At 45.1% G+C, this 16,765-nt stretch overlaps 1 protein-coding gene and 1 pseudogene across 12 annotated transcripts in view; one reads left to right on the forward strand and one right to left on the reverse strand.

Annotated features, from left to right (window-relative positions):
- Positions 1-16,765, reverse strand: part of MOB3B (MOB kinase activator 3B) — a 167,832-nt gene that overhangs the window by 116,282 nt on the left and 34,785 nt on the right. For 9 of the 12 annotated variants that reach the window (XM_036261899.1, XM_036261896.1, XM_036261898.1 and 6 more), the window contains one exon: positions 4,943-5,558. In XM_036261899.1, coding sequence (XP_036117792.1) covers positions 4,943-5,360 — 418 coding nt within the window. In that variant the 5' untranslated portion in view covers positions 5,361-5,558. Of the gene's footprint in view, positions 1-4,942; positions 5,559-7,144; positions 7,333-13,466; positions 13,486-16,765 lie in introns of those variants that run through there. The other 3 variants (XM_036261891.1, XM_036261895.1, XM_036261893.1) reach the window with 3 other exon arrangements.
- LOC118630162 lies at positions 13,887-14,377 on the forward strand (annotated as a pseudogene).

Consider the following 16,765-nt stretch of genomic DNA (forward strand, 5'->3'; position numbering starts at 1 on the left):
CCGGAATCGAACCCTAGACTCTTTAGTTCAAGGGCCGACACTCTAACCACTGAGCAAGACCGGCCAGGGCTGGGCCAGCAGCGTTGAGTCCCACTGCCTCATTTCATCTTTCCAGCAGCCCCTCTTCACAGAGAACTGCTTGCTGGAGGCCAAGTGTCCACCGGCACCACTGTTCCTGTGGAACCAGCTGACCTTACCCAAGTGTGTGGACCAGCCCAGTGCTGGGCCGACCACGCCGCCAGCATATTATTTGATGTATATACTGTCTCACCAGTGTTATATAAATGCATATCAAAATTTTTTTAAAAAACCATGAGGGAAACCTGCAACAGAAAATAAAAAGTTAAAATGTAAAGGCTCATTATAAACTCAGTTCTCCAACACCCCACGACTGAGAAGCTTATCTCTGTGGAGAGTTATATAGGTTCGTGTTTCCTCCCACAACACTCTGAGAGCGGATGAAACTCAGCTGTAGTCTCCTGGGAAGGGCTGGCGGAGGGATGCGACTCCGCACAATGCACATGGCCGACACACACACTCATGTTAGAAAAACATGTAGAGCAATTTGGAGCAACCTGACATTCTGGACATTAGGGAAACAGCTCAAGGCTGTGATCTCTGTCTGCTTTGCTCTCTCTCAGAGCCTCAAATAGGGCCTGCTTCTAAGCAGGGGCTCGACAAATGTTTTCTGACTAAATGAATGACCGAAGGGCAGTAACAGGTAGCCCTGAGCTCACAAAGCATTTTCTCAAGACTAAGTCACCCTGTGTCCAACCTTGGGATGCAGCGTGGGAACGGTTACCATGGTAGTATACTTCTCAGGCATTCCAGAGGTAACTTTGTAAACAGGAGTGAAATTTTCTCCACCCTAGACAACTTCGGAAAACCATTGAAGTCTTTAGTTATGTGAAGGAAAATTTACAAAATAATGATACATGCCGTGAATGGTAGTGGGTGACAGAGGCATAGATTTTTGGCCAGACACTCTTGAGCTAAAATGCTGACTTCTACATGACTTATTAGCTGTATAACTGGAAAGCCCCTTAACTTGTTTAAATGTCAACTTCCTCATTGGTAAAATGAGATATTTAATTCACTGAGTTATTGTAAGAATTAAGAAAGATTAATAGTGCCTGGCACTTAGCAGGCTCGATAAATATGAGCTCCCTCCCCTGCATCCCTCCCTTCATTTCCCTCATCTTTCCTTTCCTGACACCCATTTATCCTAAAACCATAAAGGTAGGTGAGATCATGCAATTCTTTTTTTAAACATTCTTATTCTTCCTGTTCAAAGACTTTTTAAAAACATGAGTTGGAGGAGCTCTAAGTTTTCTACCCATTTTTTTCAGAGTGTCAGATCTAAGAGAGTAAATCCTATTACATAATAACAAAAAAAAACAGCAATGGGAAGTTAAGGGCTAGAACAGAAAAATTATTGTCATTAGACAACAATAGGGGCACGAGGTTGTGGCTTCTTAGGCTTCCTGATTTTCTGTCATCGTCTCTGAAAGTGGAGGGAGACACAATCGAAGAGAGGAAGGCCCTTGCTTCTGAAGTGACTGCTATCTCAGGAGCTTTAGCCGGGACATCTGCTGGCTTGGTAACAAAGGAACTGGAGAGGATCCAGGGAAAGCGCAGGAGACTGTGGTTCCCAAGGGAGCCACATCTGTTTGGTATTCTCCCCACTGAGCAGGCTCAGCTCTGAAACAGCACGGGGCTCCCAGTCACACCGGACTCTGGGAGCAGATGAAAGCTTCTCTTTCCTCCGCATTTCAGCGGTGCTGATCAACAGCTGTTTGTATCCTTTAATACCTAACCGAGGGCGAAACCTTCACATCTGTCAGTATTTTCCGGTTCTATTTCCTTGGATCACAGTGGGGAGGAGATGAAGGTTGAACCCCTCCCAATTCCCAGACAAGAACACAGAAGTAGGCCTAGGATTCAAAGCTGTAATGCTGAGCAGAAGCTCCCATCTCTCATCCACCCAGGGTCTGCTGTTTGCTGAGAATTCTCCTTTTACTCTATCCTGACAGATGTCTTGATCATTTCCATGATAATGATGAGTCATAGCAGCACAGAGATAAAAAAGAAGAGAAGGAGGCTGGAACTGGTGGGAGAGGCAGGGTGGGAAGAGGAGGAAGTGAACTCTAACACAGAAAGTGCTTTGTGAAGATGAGCTACTTCAAAAGATGGCAAAAATATGGTCCAGGAGCAAATAACAGGTGAACAGGATGCTGATGAAGACCCTCAGGGTGATGGTAGTTTTTACTGAACCCTAACATTTCACCTTGGAGAAGTTAAACAGGGGAAATTAAACTTTGTGGATGCAAGGTGCACAAAATACCCAGGATGAGAATAAAGGAATTCAGAGACATTTGTTTAACTGCACTTTGATCCAAGCAACATACACATGTTAGGACTTTCTAAAAATTATTTTCCATCCTTCCTTCTTCCATCCATCCACCAACCCCTTCAACAACTTATAAGGCACCGAGACTGGATCAGTGCTGAGCTAGTCGAATGAAAAAGGCATATCCCATAACTTTAAGGGGCTTACACTCAATGAGTGGGAGAAGACATGAGAATTCACTAGAGAGAGAACATGGTGATTCCAGGAGAAAACAACATGGATAAACACAGAGAGGTAAGAAACAGACTGTTCCTGGGGAATGAGAAGCATTCTGGGCAGTTAAAGTAAACAGAGGAGAGAGTGTTGGGTACACAGTATTTACTAGGAGACACCCAGAGTGTATCTGTGTATGTCAAATGAGTTTTCAACTCTATAGGCTCCATGTGGCCACCAATGAGAATAAACCATGAGATAAACTGAAAAGAAAAAAAAAGGCGCAAATTCTTAGGTCTTACCTAAGAGATTCTAATTTAGTTGTTAAGGGGAAGGACCATGGAATTTAGATTTTTAACAGAATGCCCAAGCAATTCTGATATAAACAAAAGTTTGACAAGTCTAATTTATAAAGATCCACATTTCCCAAAAGAGGCTAATGGTGTTCCATTAAAAAAACAAAACGAAAAACCCAGCAGGTTCAAATGAGGAAACATCACATACTAAAGTCTTATTCCTTTCTTGGAGATGCATAATGCATACTAACATATTAAAAGTACTGCTGTAAAGAAAACAATTTCACTCAGTACTTCCCAGACTTGTTTTTCATGGAGAAAAAAAAAATCATTTCTTTTTTAAGATTTCTTAGAACACTGGTGTCCTATGGAGCATAAATTGGGAAGGATTATGATCAGGTGAATATACTCCTCAAAAACAATGAATGGCTATAAAAATGACTAGGAAAAAAACAGCCAAGTCAATTACTGTGGGGGACATGGCAACATCCACTGATTTCCTCCAAGCAAAGTCTAAAACCACCTCCAGGAGCTTCCTCATTCTCAAGTAACACACCATGGCTCTGTGATGTGTTTCTGGTCACCAGCACCGTGTGGTTAACAGAGATGCCAGAGAACAGAAGTACCCAAGTTCAAAGCACCAAGACGCAGAAGCAGACGGGAAAAGACCAAGAGGAGTCCCCTTGCCCATATTTATTTATCTTTATTGCTAGCAGATGTTCTCCGCAGAGCATTGGCAGAGGCTTGTAATGATTTTGGAAAAGAAATATTTCTCCGGCAAAAAAGAAGTCTCTGACAGTCCAAGAAAGTGCAAAAAGACATGAACCTAAAAAATTCCCACCCCTTGGAGGTGCCTATGGTATGGCTGGCGAGGGGGCTTGGAAGCCTGCCTTCTGCCTCCTGTTCTGGTTGGTCAGGGTTTGTACCACCCCCACCTCCTTCCCTAACAAGGGACAGCAGAGAGGAGCATGAGGGGACTGGGCAAGTCAAGGCAACACCATGATTCCGAGCAAATTGGTTTGTGTGCTGCATACTTCACGGTGTACACGTTGCCTTAATCAATTTATACACTTCCCCCCCCGGTATTAAGTTAATTACTTCCATACACCCCACCTCGACTTTCCATATGCCACCTGGGGACACACATCCCAACTAGAGGTGATTTCAACGATGTGTTTCAAATGCTTCTTTTATACCCCAACCATCTCAGAACTTGTTAGTAATACTTTCCAACAGCACATGTACTTTTTCAGTCATTCCACAAATATTTCCTGAGTGCCTACAAGGGTTCCAGGGCACCGTGCTAGCTAGACACTGGCCATATGACAATGGAAGTAAGGAGACTGCTTTTTCCCACTGTACCTATGGCCCAAAGAACGGAATTTTAAATCCAGCCTGGTAGGGCATGGAAAATCCAATGATCAGAAGCACAGAGAAGTACAAGGGGTAGAAAAGGTGTGTGACTTGCAACACTAGGAATGCAAAAACATGTAATATCCTGGTGGGTCCAGCAACTGCACAAGGGTCCAGAGTGAACAGCACAACCTAGGATTAATAACCTATGATCAGGAGAAGGAATTTTATTTTCCCAGAATGCTACCCCTTGTTTGATTGATTCCCCAAACAAGTCCATGGATTCTTATACTAGGATTTCTTAACCTGAGAGATGAGAACCAGTCACTGCACAAGAGGTAATGTAACTTTAACTAGTTAATTAGTCAAATAATAAGAACCTTACCAGAATGACTGGGTGGGTTTGGAGTCTAGTCCTAAGGAAACCGGCAAGATCAAATTTAACATTTCACCAAGTCAATGTTCCCCAGCTTGTGGTATGTGTAATTTCATGACTGAGGTCCGTGAAATCATTGTAAGTGGTCCACAAATGATATTTTTCAAAATTTCAATGAGGTTCTTAGATATGGAAAAAGAAACGGCAGGTATGTGAGAGATGGAATTTGGGGAAACATTGATTGAGGATGTGTGGTATCCAGCATTCAAAGGCAGTCCTGGAAGAAAGTTCTGCAAACTTTCTGAGCTTGGGTGGGATGTGACAAAATAATCAAGAAGCTGGTCATGGACTTACCCACACATGTTGGAAAGATGTCTTCGTTGTTGATCTGGACCTCAATCCAATCCATAAGAAGGTTCATGTACTGGGGAGCAGGCAGTGCAGTTGGCTTCTTGTACTTGAGGTCATCCTGCCACCGATACTCATATTTGGGACCCCCTGACATCACAGGGCAGGTCCGCTCCGTGCAGAACTCGCAGATGGTGCCATAGATGAGGTTGATCCGATTGAAGAAGTCCACTACATGCACGGCCACCCAGTCGTTCTGGTCCTCCCCGCTGGGCAGCTGCACGGCTGCCTTCAGGTCCACGCCCGAGTTGAGGGATGCCTGAGCCCGTTTGTGGAGCTCAAACCTCTGTGTGCCAGGTTCAAATTTCCTCTTGGGCCGGAAGGTCTTGTCCTTGTTGAACACCTGCTTCAGAGCTATGGACATGGTCTTCTCCTTTGCTTCCTTTGTTTTGCAGGAAGCAAAAAGGCACCTGGAATTTTTCAGTAAGAGATCACAACCCAACAGAGTTTTCCACTGACAGCCCTCTGGCCCCAGTCTTGCGGCCTGCAGCTTCTAATCTATTTTAAATGGCCTCTTCCATCTTCCTCTTGAGTGATTTCCAGGGGCAGCTCATGTTTCTTCCTAAGGAGAGAAAAGGGTCTCATAAGTGCCCAGTTTGAATTTAAGAAATGACAAAGGCTTAGACCAGATTTCCACCTTGCATTTGGCTGTGCCCACTTCCATTCAGGTATATAGATGTAGAAGTTAAGCCAAACCCCTGGGAATCTGTATTGGTGATTCAAGCCATGCAAATAACCAATAAGAAAAGGTATCATACTCCTTTTCCTCATGACCTCGGTCAAATATCTGGTTACTTCTCCCTGTGTGACCATAGGCTCAATGGACCTCTCCAAGGTGTTAAGGATGAGTATGGTAGTCAATGACCCATCCCTCATATGCTCCTTTTGAGAGCATCTACTGCACCCCCCCCCCCACCACTGCCCCTAATGAGCTAGCATGGGACCACCACCTCATCCTCCTGAATACAGCTGATTGGTGGCTATCACACCAAGCTGGCTAATAAGAATATTTGCCCTGGGAATTTGGAATCAGGACGAAGCCTTAGTTACACATTATCCCTGAGAAGTGATGAGAACTGGGTCTAGTTGAGCCCTATTTGGACCATGTATAGTGCAGCTGAGAAAGCTGGTCTGCAGAGAGGGGACGGAGGAGGGGAGGAGGAGGAGAAAAAAGAAGGGGAGATGGGAAAAGCTATCAACATACAGAGAAAAGAGACAAAAACATAAGTGACCACAGGAAAAAGGCTAGAGAAAAAGAGACAGTGAGAAGGAGAGAGACTTCCTTAGTTCCTAATGACCTTCTAGGAACTGCTTCTAATCCCTTTTGAAGCCTAGCTATGATTCCAACCCTTGGGATCCGTAAGTTTTCCCTGAATTAATCAAATAAGTCCCTTCTTTTATTTCAGCTAACTTGAGTGGGTCCTGTTTCTTTCCAAGAATCCTTAGCTATGACAGTATTTATCACCCCTAAAATCGGACATCTTTTATGTCCTTAATATCACACTCTAGATAGTACTTAAAGGCAGAACTGTCATAAAACTTTGTGATAATGCAAATGTTCTATATCTCTGAATATTGTCTGACATGGTTCCCACAAGCCACGTGTGGCCATTGAGCACTTGAAATGTGACTAGTGTAACTGAGGAACAAAATGTTTCCTTTTATTTCCTTTTAATTAAATCCAAATAGTTATATATGGCTGGTGGCTACCATATTGGACAGTATAGACTTGAACTCAATGTTCTCTTCTCCATGACCTCATTTGACACATCAAATTCTGGTGAGGTTTATACTAGATTTATAGTAGGTATAGTAGATTTGTAGTTGGTGTCATTAGCTCTAGGTCTCCAAGAGATAAAATTACTTGATCAACAAGGTCCCCCATAGCTAGTAGGGGGCATGGTTAGGATTAAAATTCAGTTTTATGACTCCTAGCAAATGCTCTATCCATGTGGCCTTACATTCTTTATTTTTATTTTTTTCTTTATGGATTTTTTTTTTTTTTTTTTGAGAAAGAGTAAGGTAGAGGGAGAGAGAGATAGAAGCATCTATGAGAAGAACATTGACTGGCCGCCTCTTGCATGCCCCCCACTGGGGATCTGGCCCACAACCTGGGCATGTGCCCTGATTGGGAATCGAACCAACTACCTCTTGGTGTTCAGGTCGATGCTCAATTACTGAGCCACACCGGCCAGGCAAGTGGCCTTATATTCTTAAAAGCGATGCCCTTCAACCTGTTTTTTTCTGCTGGTTCATGAAGCTCCATCCAGAGTTTCCATCCACACACTCCCCAAACATTACAAGTATAGATTGGCTGGAGGTAAAGACTGTGTCCTGAGGCCTAGAAGCAGAGAGGAAATAGACTGATCCATGCATGGGTCAAGTGCTAGCAAAGTAGCCGAGGGCTGTGGCCAGAGTCAGAGGTCCCACGGGGGAATCCGGACTTGGAGTTAAACAAGTTAAAGTGGATTGAAGCACTCTTTCCTTACCTAGGAGGCTTCTGTTACTATACTCAAACATGGCCTGGTGACATATTCTACCTTCGTTATTCAGTCAAACGAAACAACCCCCCAAAATAAAGCAAAACAAAGCAATAGCTGAGACATTCAGATTCCTTCTCATAGCTCGGCTCTTGCTCAGAACTGCTGACCTTCAGCTAAATGCCTTCCCTGGCCACTCCCCGCAGCCTCGTGTGCTTCCTCCTCTTATCCCCACCCTCTTCCTATTAGGTTTTCCCTGAAATTCCACATGATGAGGTATTTGTCCCCCTCTTCACATGGCATTGAACATACACACACCCCACAGAAAGACCCAGATGGGAAAGAAGGTCACATGACACTCTCTGCCCGCGAATGTGAAATCCCACCCCTGGGTACGTGGGGGTATCACCAGGAAGAATATCACCACACAAACAATGAAACTAGAAAAATAAATGCTAATCTCTTTTTCAAAACCATACCTTCCCAAAGGTTTGGCCTACCTCAAAAGAAGCTTAAGAAAACAGGGCCTTCAAAGGGCATTTGCAAAATAAAAATATGAGTTGGGGGTTGGGAAGACAGAGAAAAGATGGTGAACCCTGCCTTTGTTTTGTTTTTTTTTCTTTTAAAAGAGACAGTGGTCCTTCTGTATTCCAGATACGTAACTGCTGACAGTGAAACAGCAACAACCAGCAGCCACCCCCGCACGGCTCCAGCCAATCAGACGTGTCCTGCTGTTCCGATCATGAGGGTGCCATCAGTGTCAGGGTCCTCAGAGCAATCTTCTCTCCATACGTGACCCCTGGCATCACTAGCTGTGCTGTCTCCCCCCCGCCTGAGGGCCTGCTGCACAGGCACGAACGTGGACAGCTTCCTCCACGCCAAGCCAGGCTCTGATGTGTGTGTGTGAACAAGACGGAACAGTCAGAGCAAGTCCTCCTTGTCGCAAAGCCCTGAGGGGCTGGTACTTGTTCCAAATGTGTTATCTTTCTGACATGCTCAGACATGAGGACGTCTCTCTTGGTCAAACCTTTTGTCTAGAATGATGTTCTCTGGCAAGGGGGTGAGGCTGGTCGCTGGGCCGGTGCAATCCAGGATGGAGAATGACAGGCTTATCATGCACTGAACAACTAAACCAAGAGGCATCTGTCTGGGTCTCTATGTACGTGTCAGTGCTGCCCTGGGGTGGGTACCCAAGAGTTTGGAATTGGAAACGGGAACAGGAAGTACACCTGGCCCTATTTTCCAACTCAGAGCCCCACTGGGATCCCTACCTATAATTTACATTTTAAGCATATTAAATGGTTAAAATAATGATTTTCAAATGTTAATGTGGGATCTTGTTAAAACCCAGGTTCTGATCCAGTAGTTCTGAAATGGCACCTAACAGCCTGTGTTTCTAACAAGCCCCCTGTGGTGCCAAACCTGGTCCGTGGATGACGCTGAACTGTCCAGGCCTGATCTGACTGAGGGATCTTAGAAATGCAGACTCTCAGGCCCCCTCCCACTTGGTAGATCCAAGTCTGCGTTTTAATAAAATCTAAGGAGAAATACGTGCTTTGAGGAACCCTAGGTTGCCGGGCAGCCTGACAGGCTGGGTAAAGAGATGATTAAACGAACTTCCATGTGTTGTTTTGTGGGTATCATAAACATTTTCAGTAGAGTTTGCATGTGCGTTTGAGAAAAAGAATGGCCAGAGACTGAGTGTTTTGAATACAATGGCTTTAACAGATGGTGACAATGACCGGGTCCTTGGATCTTGATGCATTTGGACAGCACAGCACCCAGAAGCTGGGCGATGCCCAGGAAGACCTTTTCACAAGTACCAGCTGGAAGGTGGCTGCGCAGCCTCACGCAGTCGCGCCTCTTTGGCTCAATGAAACGTAGTGCTGGCAACAACACGGGCACTGTTCTCTGTCCTCGCCGTCTCCAGGAAGAAAAGAGCAAGTCATGAGCCTTGCCCCTGGGTGGAAACGACAAGCAAATTCTGTTGTGAATAGCACCCACTACGATGCTCGTTCTCGATAAATATGTGAAACCAATTGCTCTTTAACCAATAAACACTCACTAAAGGTCTTTTATATGCCAGACACGGGGCTGAGGCACAAAGGATACACAGCTACTGAAAACTTGGTCCCGCCTCTGAGAAAGTCCACAATGTGGTGTCCAGTTTTGAGGTTAGTTTACTGGCTTTTGCTTTTTAAATTACTAAGTTAAATGCACCGATATGAATAGTGATGTGGTTCCTTCACAGTATTTCCAGGTTAGGGATGAAAAACGAGGATAAAGAAGGAGGTCTTGTGGAAAGAGAAAAATGGAAATCCAAATAAACAGCATAAAATTGACAGGAGCTCCATGTGTTCTCCATATTTTCTGCCTAGTAGATCAATTATAGCAATAAAACATGATGTGTGCTATAAAAATATACAGAGAGAATTCCGCCGGGCTGAAAGGGAATGTTGACAAGGTCACTAAGCAACACTGGCAAAGGAAAGTTCTTCTTTTTCTTTTCCTGTTGATGCGTTCTGCCTTATTAGTTAAAAACTCAGAGTCCTTGCCAAGGATAAGGAAGAAATCAAACAAATCTCCCATTTGGTCCTGAGAGGTCCATCTTCTCGAAAGAGACCTTGGCGGCACAGAAGGTGGGCAGGCCAGAGAGGAGAGGGGCTAAGGCTGACTTAGGTTGGGAGGAAAGAGGAGCAATACCTCATCTGTGAAATGAAGAATTCCTCCTGGCAGGACTGGCTGGCAGGGCAATTCACTACAGGACGGCCGTAGAGAAATGCCCCAATAAGTACCCCACGAGGTACTGTGTTGTCGTCATTGCTGGACCCAGGAGCTAGGGTGGTGCCTGGCACAGAGCCAACTTCACTGAATACTTGCTGAATGAATGAGTAAATGATAGGGAATGAAGAACCCTTTGTATAAAAGTCAAACCACAAAAGTGAAATCAAGCTGGACCTTTCTGTCTTTAGTTCTCTGGGGGCTCTATCGCCACCTGTAACTCTCTGCCAACTCACTGAAGTTGGATATTACCAGATGCTGGGCTACTCTGAAGTGTCCCTTTCCGAAAGACCTAGACATCTGTCCAACATCTCTTTCAAATGGGCTGTTCCTTTGCCCTGTTTCCTAAAAGTCCAGCTCTTCAGAATTGAAGAATGACTAGTCCAATTTCGCATCTTCCCACTATATTTTTCTCTTGATGGCTGGAATCATCCATGGAACCCTCCTCTCATACCCCAAATATGAATACAAGTAGATAAGGTTTTTATTTTAAAGAAGTGTGTGTGTTTGTGTGAATAAAATGAACATCATCTGACCTTCCGAGGTTCCAATAAAGGATGTGCCTAAAAATAGGATTCTATCAACATTGATGTATTATTTTATTCCTGCCTATTCATTAGGTGCTATCCCTGAACGGCAGATCCTGCCTGACAAGCAGCCTTGATATATTTTTTTTTTCTGTTCAACTAATCTACCTCCTCAACTTTGAGCTGCCGTATTGGTGATTTTTAGATTAGTTAGCAGAAACATCGGGGCCTCATTTTAATCTTCAAAGACAGGCATGATCGAAGAACTTTAAAAAGCCTAAGTTATTTCTGAACACAGACAAAGTCAGGACAGGTAGGTGCAGCCCTGCAGAAGTCCGTCTCGCGCAGACGTCTTCACCCCCCACCCTTTCTAGCTCCTCAGTGTCCATTCGAGTCGCGCTCTCACTGTAGCGTCTGTGCATTTATTCAGCAGGATCCTTTAGTGTTAGATACAGGAGTGACTGCTCAGTGCACAGGACGTGAGAGCACAGACCCACAGCGTTTCCCCGTTTCACAGACTCAAAACACTGCCATTCAGAAGAGGACACTCAGCGGGGAAGGATAGAAAAGGGTGGGATTTATTTGGTGTGGTTTAATTCATCACATACTCATCTTCTGCTGAAGAAAACACAGATTTTTTTTTTTTTTAATGTTTTCTTAAAGAGAATAGAGTTCTCTTAAACAAAGGCCTTCCTCAGGCCAGCCTAGCTTGGATTCCCAGTAGTGAGGCAGATGGCGAACCTTTGGCCCATGCTTGGATAGGATTGATCCAACCTTACCATAGCTTTAAAAATAAACAGTGAAGGCAGTTTTTTTTTTTTTATATATAAGATAACTGCTTAGTTGACCCACTTATAATTTATGAAAGACATACTAATTATTTTAATATTTTTTTCAAAGAATAAACAACTCCACGTCAGTTACCACTTACTCTATTACTTATAGATCTTTGGACTAGCTAGAAACTATTTTTGTGGTTTAAAAAAAAGACACATGATTTGAGAACAGAATACCTAAGGCAGGTGAGAATAGGAGAATGGAGAATGGAGAGGGAACTAGAGACAGAGCTAATATAATAGCTAAACTTTAAGAAATGAAGGCAGAAATAAATGTGTTTTTACTTCTTCAAGCACGGGGGACACTAGCTACTGTGACGTCACTCAGAACCTCTGCTGATACTGGGATACAGGTCATTGTCAGAGACTGTCTCCTTCTTTCTCTCTGAGATAGGGTATGCCGATTCTTTCCTGGAAAAGTCTCACTTTAAAGGAAAAATGTTCACATTCAAGGAAGTTGGTTCCTGTAACTGTCAACAGATTTATTTAATCTTAGCCACCCTAAGTGAATTTGAGTCTTAGGGTCTGGAAAGTTTTTATCCCTGGCACTGTGGGAACTTAGGTATGACATCTGGAACCACTGCAAGAGATTACTGCAGGGGAGTAGGGAGCACAAAATGGGCTAGAAGACTGCACTTTAGAAAACATAGTTCTCGTTTTCAAAAGGGCACTGTTTCTAGCTCGGGGGCGGTGGGTAAAACTGACACCGATTGCAGGTAAGACTGGGAAGCAACAGAGCCAAGTAGCCGAGAGCACAGCGTCCGCGGGGCCGTGTGAAGATCGGGAGGATGTCCGTGAGATGCGTGCAACACTGTCGGCACTGAGCACTGTGCTGTTGCCACCGAGAACCTCAGAATGCTTGAAATGCCACTCAACGTAATTACATAAAGTAACAGTAACTCACATGTATTGTGCTATTTATTTTACTTTTCACAACAACCCAACCCAATGAGTTAGGTATTGTTAGTTTCCCCATTTTACACTTAGGGAAACTTGAGACACAACAAGATTAAAACTTTGTCCCAGGTAATAGAATCAGTTAAGTAGCCAAGCTGACTCCAAAACTCTTAACCCCAATTAAGACAGTCTCTTTAAATATTTTTTCTTTGTTGATTTTAAAGAGAGAGAAAGGGAGAGGGAGAGAGAGATAGAAACATCGATGAGAGAGAACATCGATTGGCCACCTCCTGCATGCCCTCCACTGGGGATCTGGCCCACAACCTGGGCATGTGCCTTGACCAGGAATTGAACCAGTGACCTCTTGGTGCATGGGCTGATGCTCAACCACTGAGCCACACTGGCCAGGCTCAGATGGCCTCTTTAGTTAGTTGGGTAGTTCAAACACACACACACACACACACACACACACCCCAGGAGAATTTCTAGGGCACATCCAAGGGGTTAGAGGAGGGGACGGGAGGAACAGAGACCTAGTACATAGTCACACGCAGCTCCTAAAGACATGTCTTTCTTGAACCTTTATGATGTAGTCAGATGACCTGAATTCAGGTCCTAGCAATGACTCCAACTAGCTATGTCTTTGGACAAGAAACCCTTTATGAACCTCGGTTTTGACTTCTTTAAAGATGATAGTACTTATTTCTCAAGGTTGTTATGAGAATTTGAAGAGACACTGCCTTGAAAGCAGAAGTGGAAAACCATTCTACAGTTACTAACAAGGTGCTGGGTAACAAATGAACTACAACTTTTGATATGACACCAAGAAATAACATGAGTAATGAAAAACAATTCATTTCAATGCAAATATGTGTTTATAAGCAAGAGAGAGGGCAGAGGAAGGGGGGACAATGGAGCCCCGGCTAGAAGGAATGAATAAAATCAATACCTCTTTGTTGCTTCCTTTGGATGGACTTCTCATTCACATGCAAAAATAAACAATATTAATCTTAGTAATTTGATAATGAGTAGATATTCCTCAACATTGATAACTCAGCTTAATATTGTGAGGAAATGCCAATATTTTTGTGTGTAATAAAATGTATTGCAATATTATTTTGTGAATCTTGATATACCAGGGCAAACACTTTTTAGAATAAAGTATACAAATTCTGGCAGTGCCCTCGGGGTCCCCCAGATCTGTCTCTTGCTTCAACAGTGTTTGAACGGAACAGACCCAGGGACGCCCCCTCTTCCAGCCTTTAACCACCTTCCAACCTCTTTTCCAAGCACCACCTTCGGAACCGCCTCAGCCTCCGAGACCAGCCAACACCGTTTTCTGACCTTAACACCTTACTGCGGAACAACCATGAGCTCCCAGATTCGTCAGAACTATTCCACCGAGGTGGACGCTGAGGTCAGCTGCCTGGCCAACCTGCATCTGCAGCCCTCCCGCACCCACCTCTCTCTGGGCTTCTATTTCGACCGTGGCCATGTGGCTCTGGAGGGCGTGGGTCACTTCTTCCGCGAGTTGGCGGAGAAGCAGTGCGAGGGTGCTGAGCATCTCTCAGAGCTGCAACACCAGTGCGGTGGGCGCGTTCTCTTCCCAGGATGGGTGGGGTGACACACAGGATGCCACGGAAGCCGGTTTGGCCTTGGAGAAGAACCTGAACCAAGCCCTTTTGGATCTGCACGCCCTGGGTTCTACTTCTGCAGACCCTCATCTCTGTGACTTCCTGGAGAACCACTTCCTGGAGGAGGAGGCGACACTCATCAAGAAGATGTGCGACCACCTGACTAACCTCCAAAGGCTGGCTGGGCGAGTATCCCTTCGAAAGGCTCACCCTCAAGCACGACTAGGAGCCTTTGGAGCCCAGAGGCCTCTGACGGGCCCCTCTGCATCCCCTGGTGTCTGGCATTTGCCGGAGCCTCTCCCTGAAACCACTAGCCATTCCTTTAACCACCCTGGAGCCCTCTCCCATGCACTGGACCAAATGGAAACAATAAAGCTTTTGGCAGGAAAAAATAAATAAACAAATAAAAATAAAGAATACAAATTCTTGTTTTAAATTTTTAAACACTTTACATTTAATACAATACTGTAGGTTATAACTCAGCTATGATCTCTGTGTTCTGATCACAGGAATTACTTTCTGATTAGTTATCTGGCTGGAGGATTAAGGCTGCGTCCCCAGGAACTCTCAAGAGAGAAAAGACAACCATTTACCTGGGAGCTTTTCAGTCGGCCGAGGTGAAGACAGATGGACAAAGAGGATAACGCTGAGACAAATAATTAATGACGCTATCCTCTCTGCCCTCCTGAACATGTCCACAGTGACCAAAGAGGTTTGACACAAAATGGAATCAAACACGTACTTATAAACGATGTGATCACCCAAAAAACTGGAGAGAGATCTACCTTTTGAGTCCAGACTCTACCCTTCAATAGGTACCCTCCTGGGCTAAACTTTATCTCTGTTTCCATTTCTTCCTTGGTTAAATGAAAGTACTAATAAGAACACCAGTGTGTTTGGGAGATGAGTACGATAATGTACATAAAGATGGGCAAATGTCAGTGCTTTATTTATTAATCCCTATTGCTCATATTATTGGGTTATTTCTCATATTATTCACTAGCTTCATGGTCTGTAGGGATCCCAATCATACCTGGTCTGTTTTGTTTTGTTTTTAAAGTATGTTTTTACTGATTTGAGAGAGAGAGAGAGAGAGAGAAATGTGAGAGAGAGATATCAACCAGTTGCACGTACCCAGCCGGAGACCAAATCAGTATATGCCCGGACCGGGAATTGAACTGGCTACCTTTTGGTGCACTGGAAGACGCTCAGCCAACTGAGCCACACTGGCCAGGGCTGGTTTGCTCTTTGACTTCTTTCCCACAAGACCTGAGCATCTGACCCTCAAAATGTATAAAATCTTAGAAATGTTTAGAGGACAACTCCATTTCCTCACTCCTGGTCGTTTCTTTGTTTTTAATGATTTTTTAGAGAGAGAGGGAGAGAAATAGAAACACTGATCGGCTGCCTCCTGAACGCCCCCTACTGGGGATCGAGGACACAATTCTGGCTTGTGCCCTGACAGGGAAATAAACCGGGACCTCTCAGTCCATGAGAGGCTCCACCGGGCGGGCCCTCACTCCTGGTTTTTATGAGGAAGAATTTTCCCTAAATACATGACTGGCCTTTCTTTGTCCTTTTACTAATGCTGCCTTGGGGGAAGTGGAGGAATTAATTCATTTAATTGGTGACTTTGAGAAGAACCAACTGGGCACGCTCAGCTGCAAGCCTGACCTCCCGGTAGGTGTCTGCCCCCCACGAGCGCGTTTGCTCCTCCCCGGCCTTCTGAAGGGAGGCAGCCTGCTCTGTCTGGCACCACCTGGGCAACGGTGGGTAAACTGGCATTTAGACTCGGGACACTCACTTGGCAAAAAGACCTAGTGCCATGTCCTCCAGACCGGCTTCAGGACAGGCAACAGGATGGTCTGTTTCTGCTGTTGCTTCCGAAGCCATGTAGAGAGTGGTGTTCGAGCCCTGGCCAGTTTGGCTCAGCGGTTAGAGTGTCGGCCTGCAGTCCAGAGAGTGGTGTTCATTTACTGGAAGCCCTCCTAGAGACCCCAATCCTACTCACAGTTAGCCATGTTTTAGAGCTTCATTGCGACATCAGTTCAAATAGCCTACTTACCTGCAGAAGCTCTGTCTACCTACCAGGCCCGCACGGTGTCTCAAGACCTTTTTCAGACAACAGAGACGCAGTGACGGCCCAGCACGCTCGAGCAGTGAGAAGGCTCAGGACAGAGGGGCCCTCATCTGGGAGGTGGTCCGAATCCGACCACAACCGTCAGGGAGCATAAGGTGTGACTGCCTCACGCTCTGCCGGGGCTCTCCGGGGAAATCTAAACACGTCCACCCAGATGAGGCCTCTCCCTCACCCGCCTCCTTGTCTCCAACTTCTAGTTTAACTTCAAATCTCTGGTAAGGTAAGGGGAGAGAGGTAGAGAAAGAAGGGAGGAGGGAGGAAGGGGGGGCTGATCACTCCTGGCTGCACTTGTCTCACACTCACACCGGGGCCTCATTTCTGCTCACATGTCTCCACTCCATCAGCCTGTGAGGGCAGATGGCACCCTGGACGTCACCGAGGCACCGTCCTAACCCAGGGACCAGCACACATAGAACTCGTGTTCTGTGATAGAACTAGGTATCCAAATCATTTCTAATCAAACACTGCACACAT

Source organism: Molossus molossus, unplaced genomic scaffold (genome assembly GCF_014108415.1).
Source record: "Molossus molossus isolate mMolMol1 unplaced genomic scaffold, mMolMol1.p scaffold_m16_p_14, whole genome shotgun sequence".
In the NCBI taxonomy this organism is placed as follows: domain Eukaryota; kingdom Metazoa; phylum Chordata; class Mammalia; order Chiroptera; family Molossidae; genus Molossus; species Molossus molossus.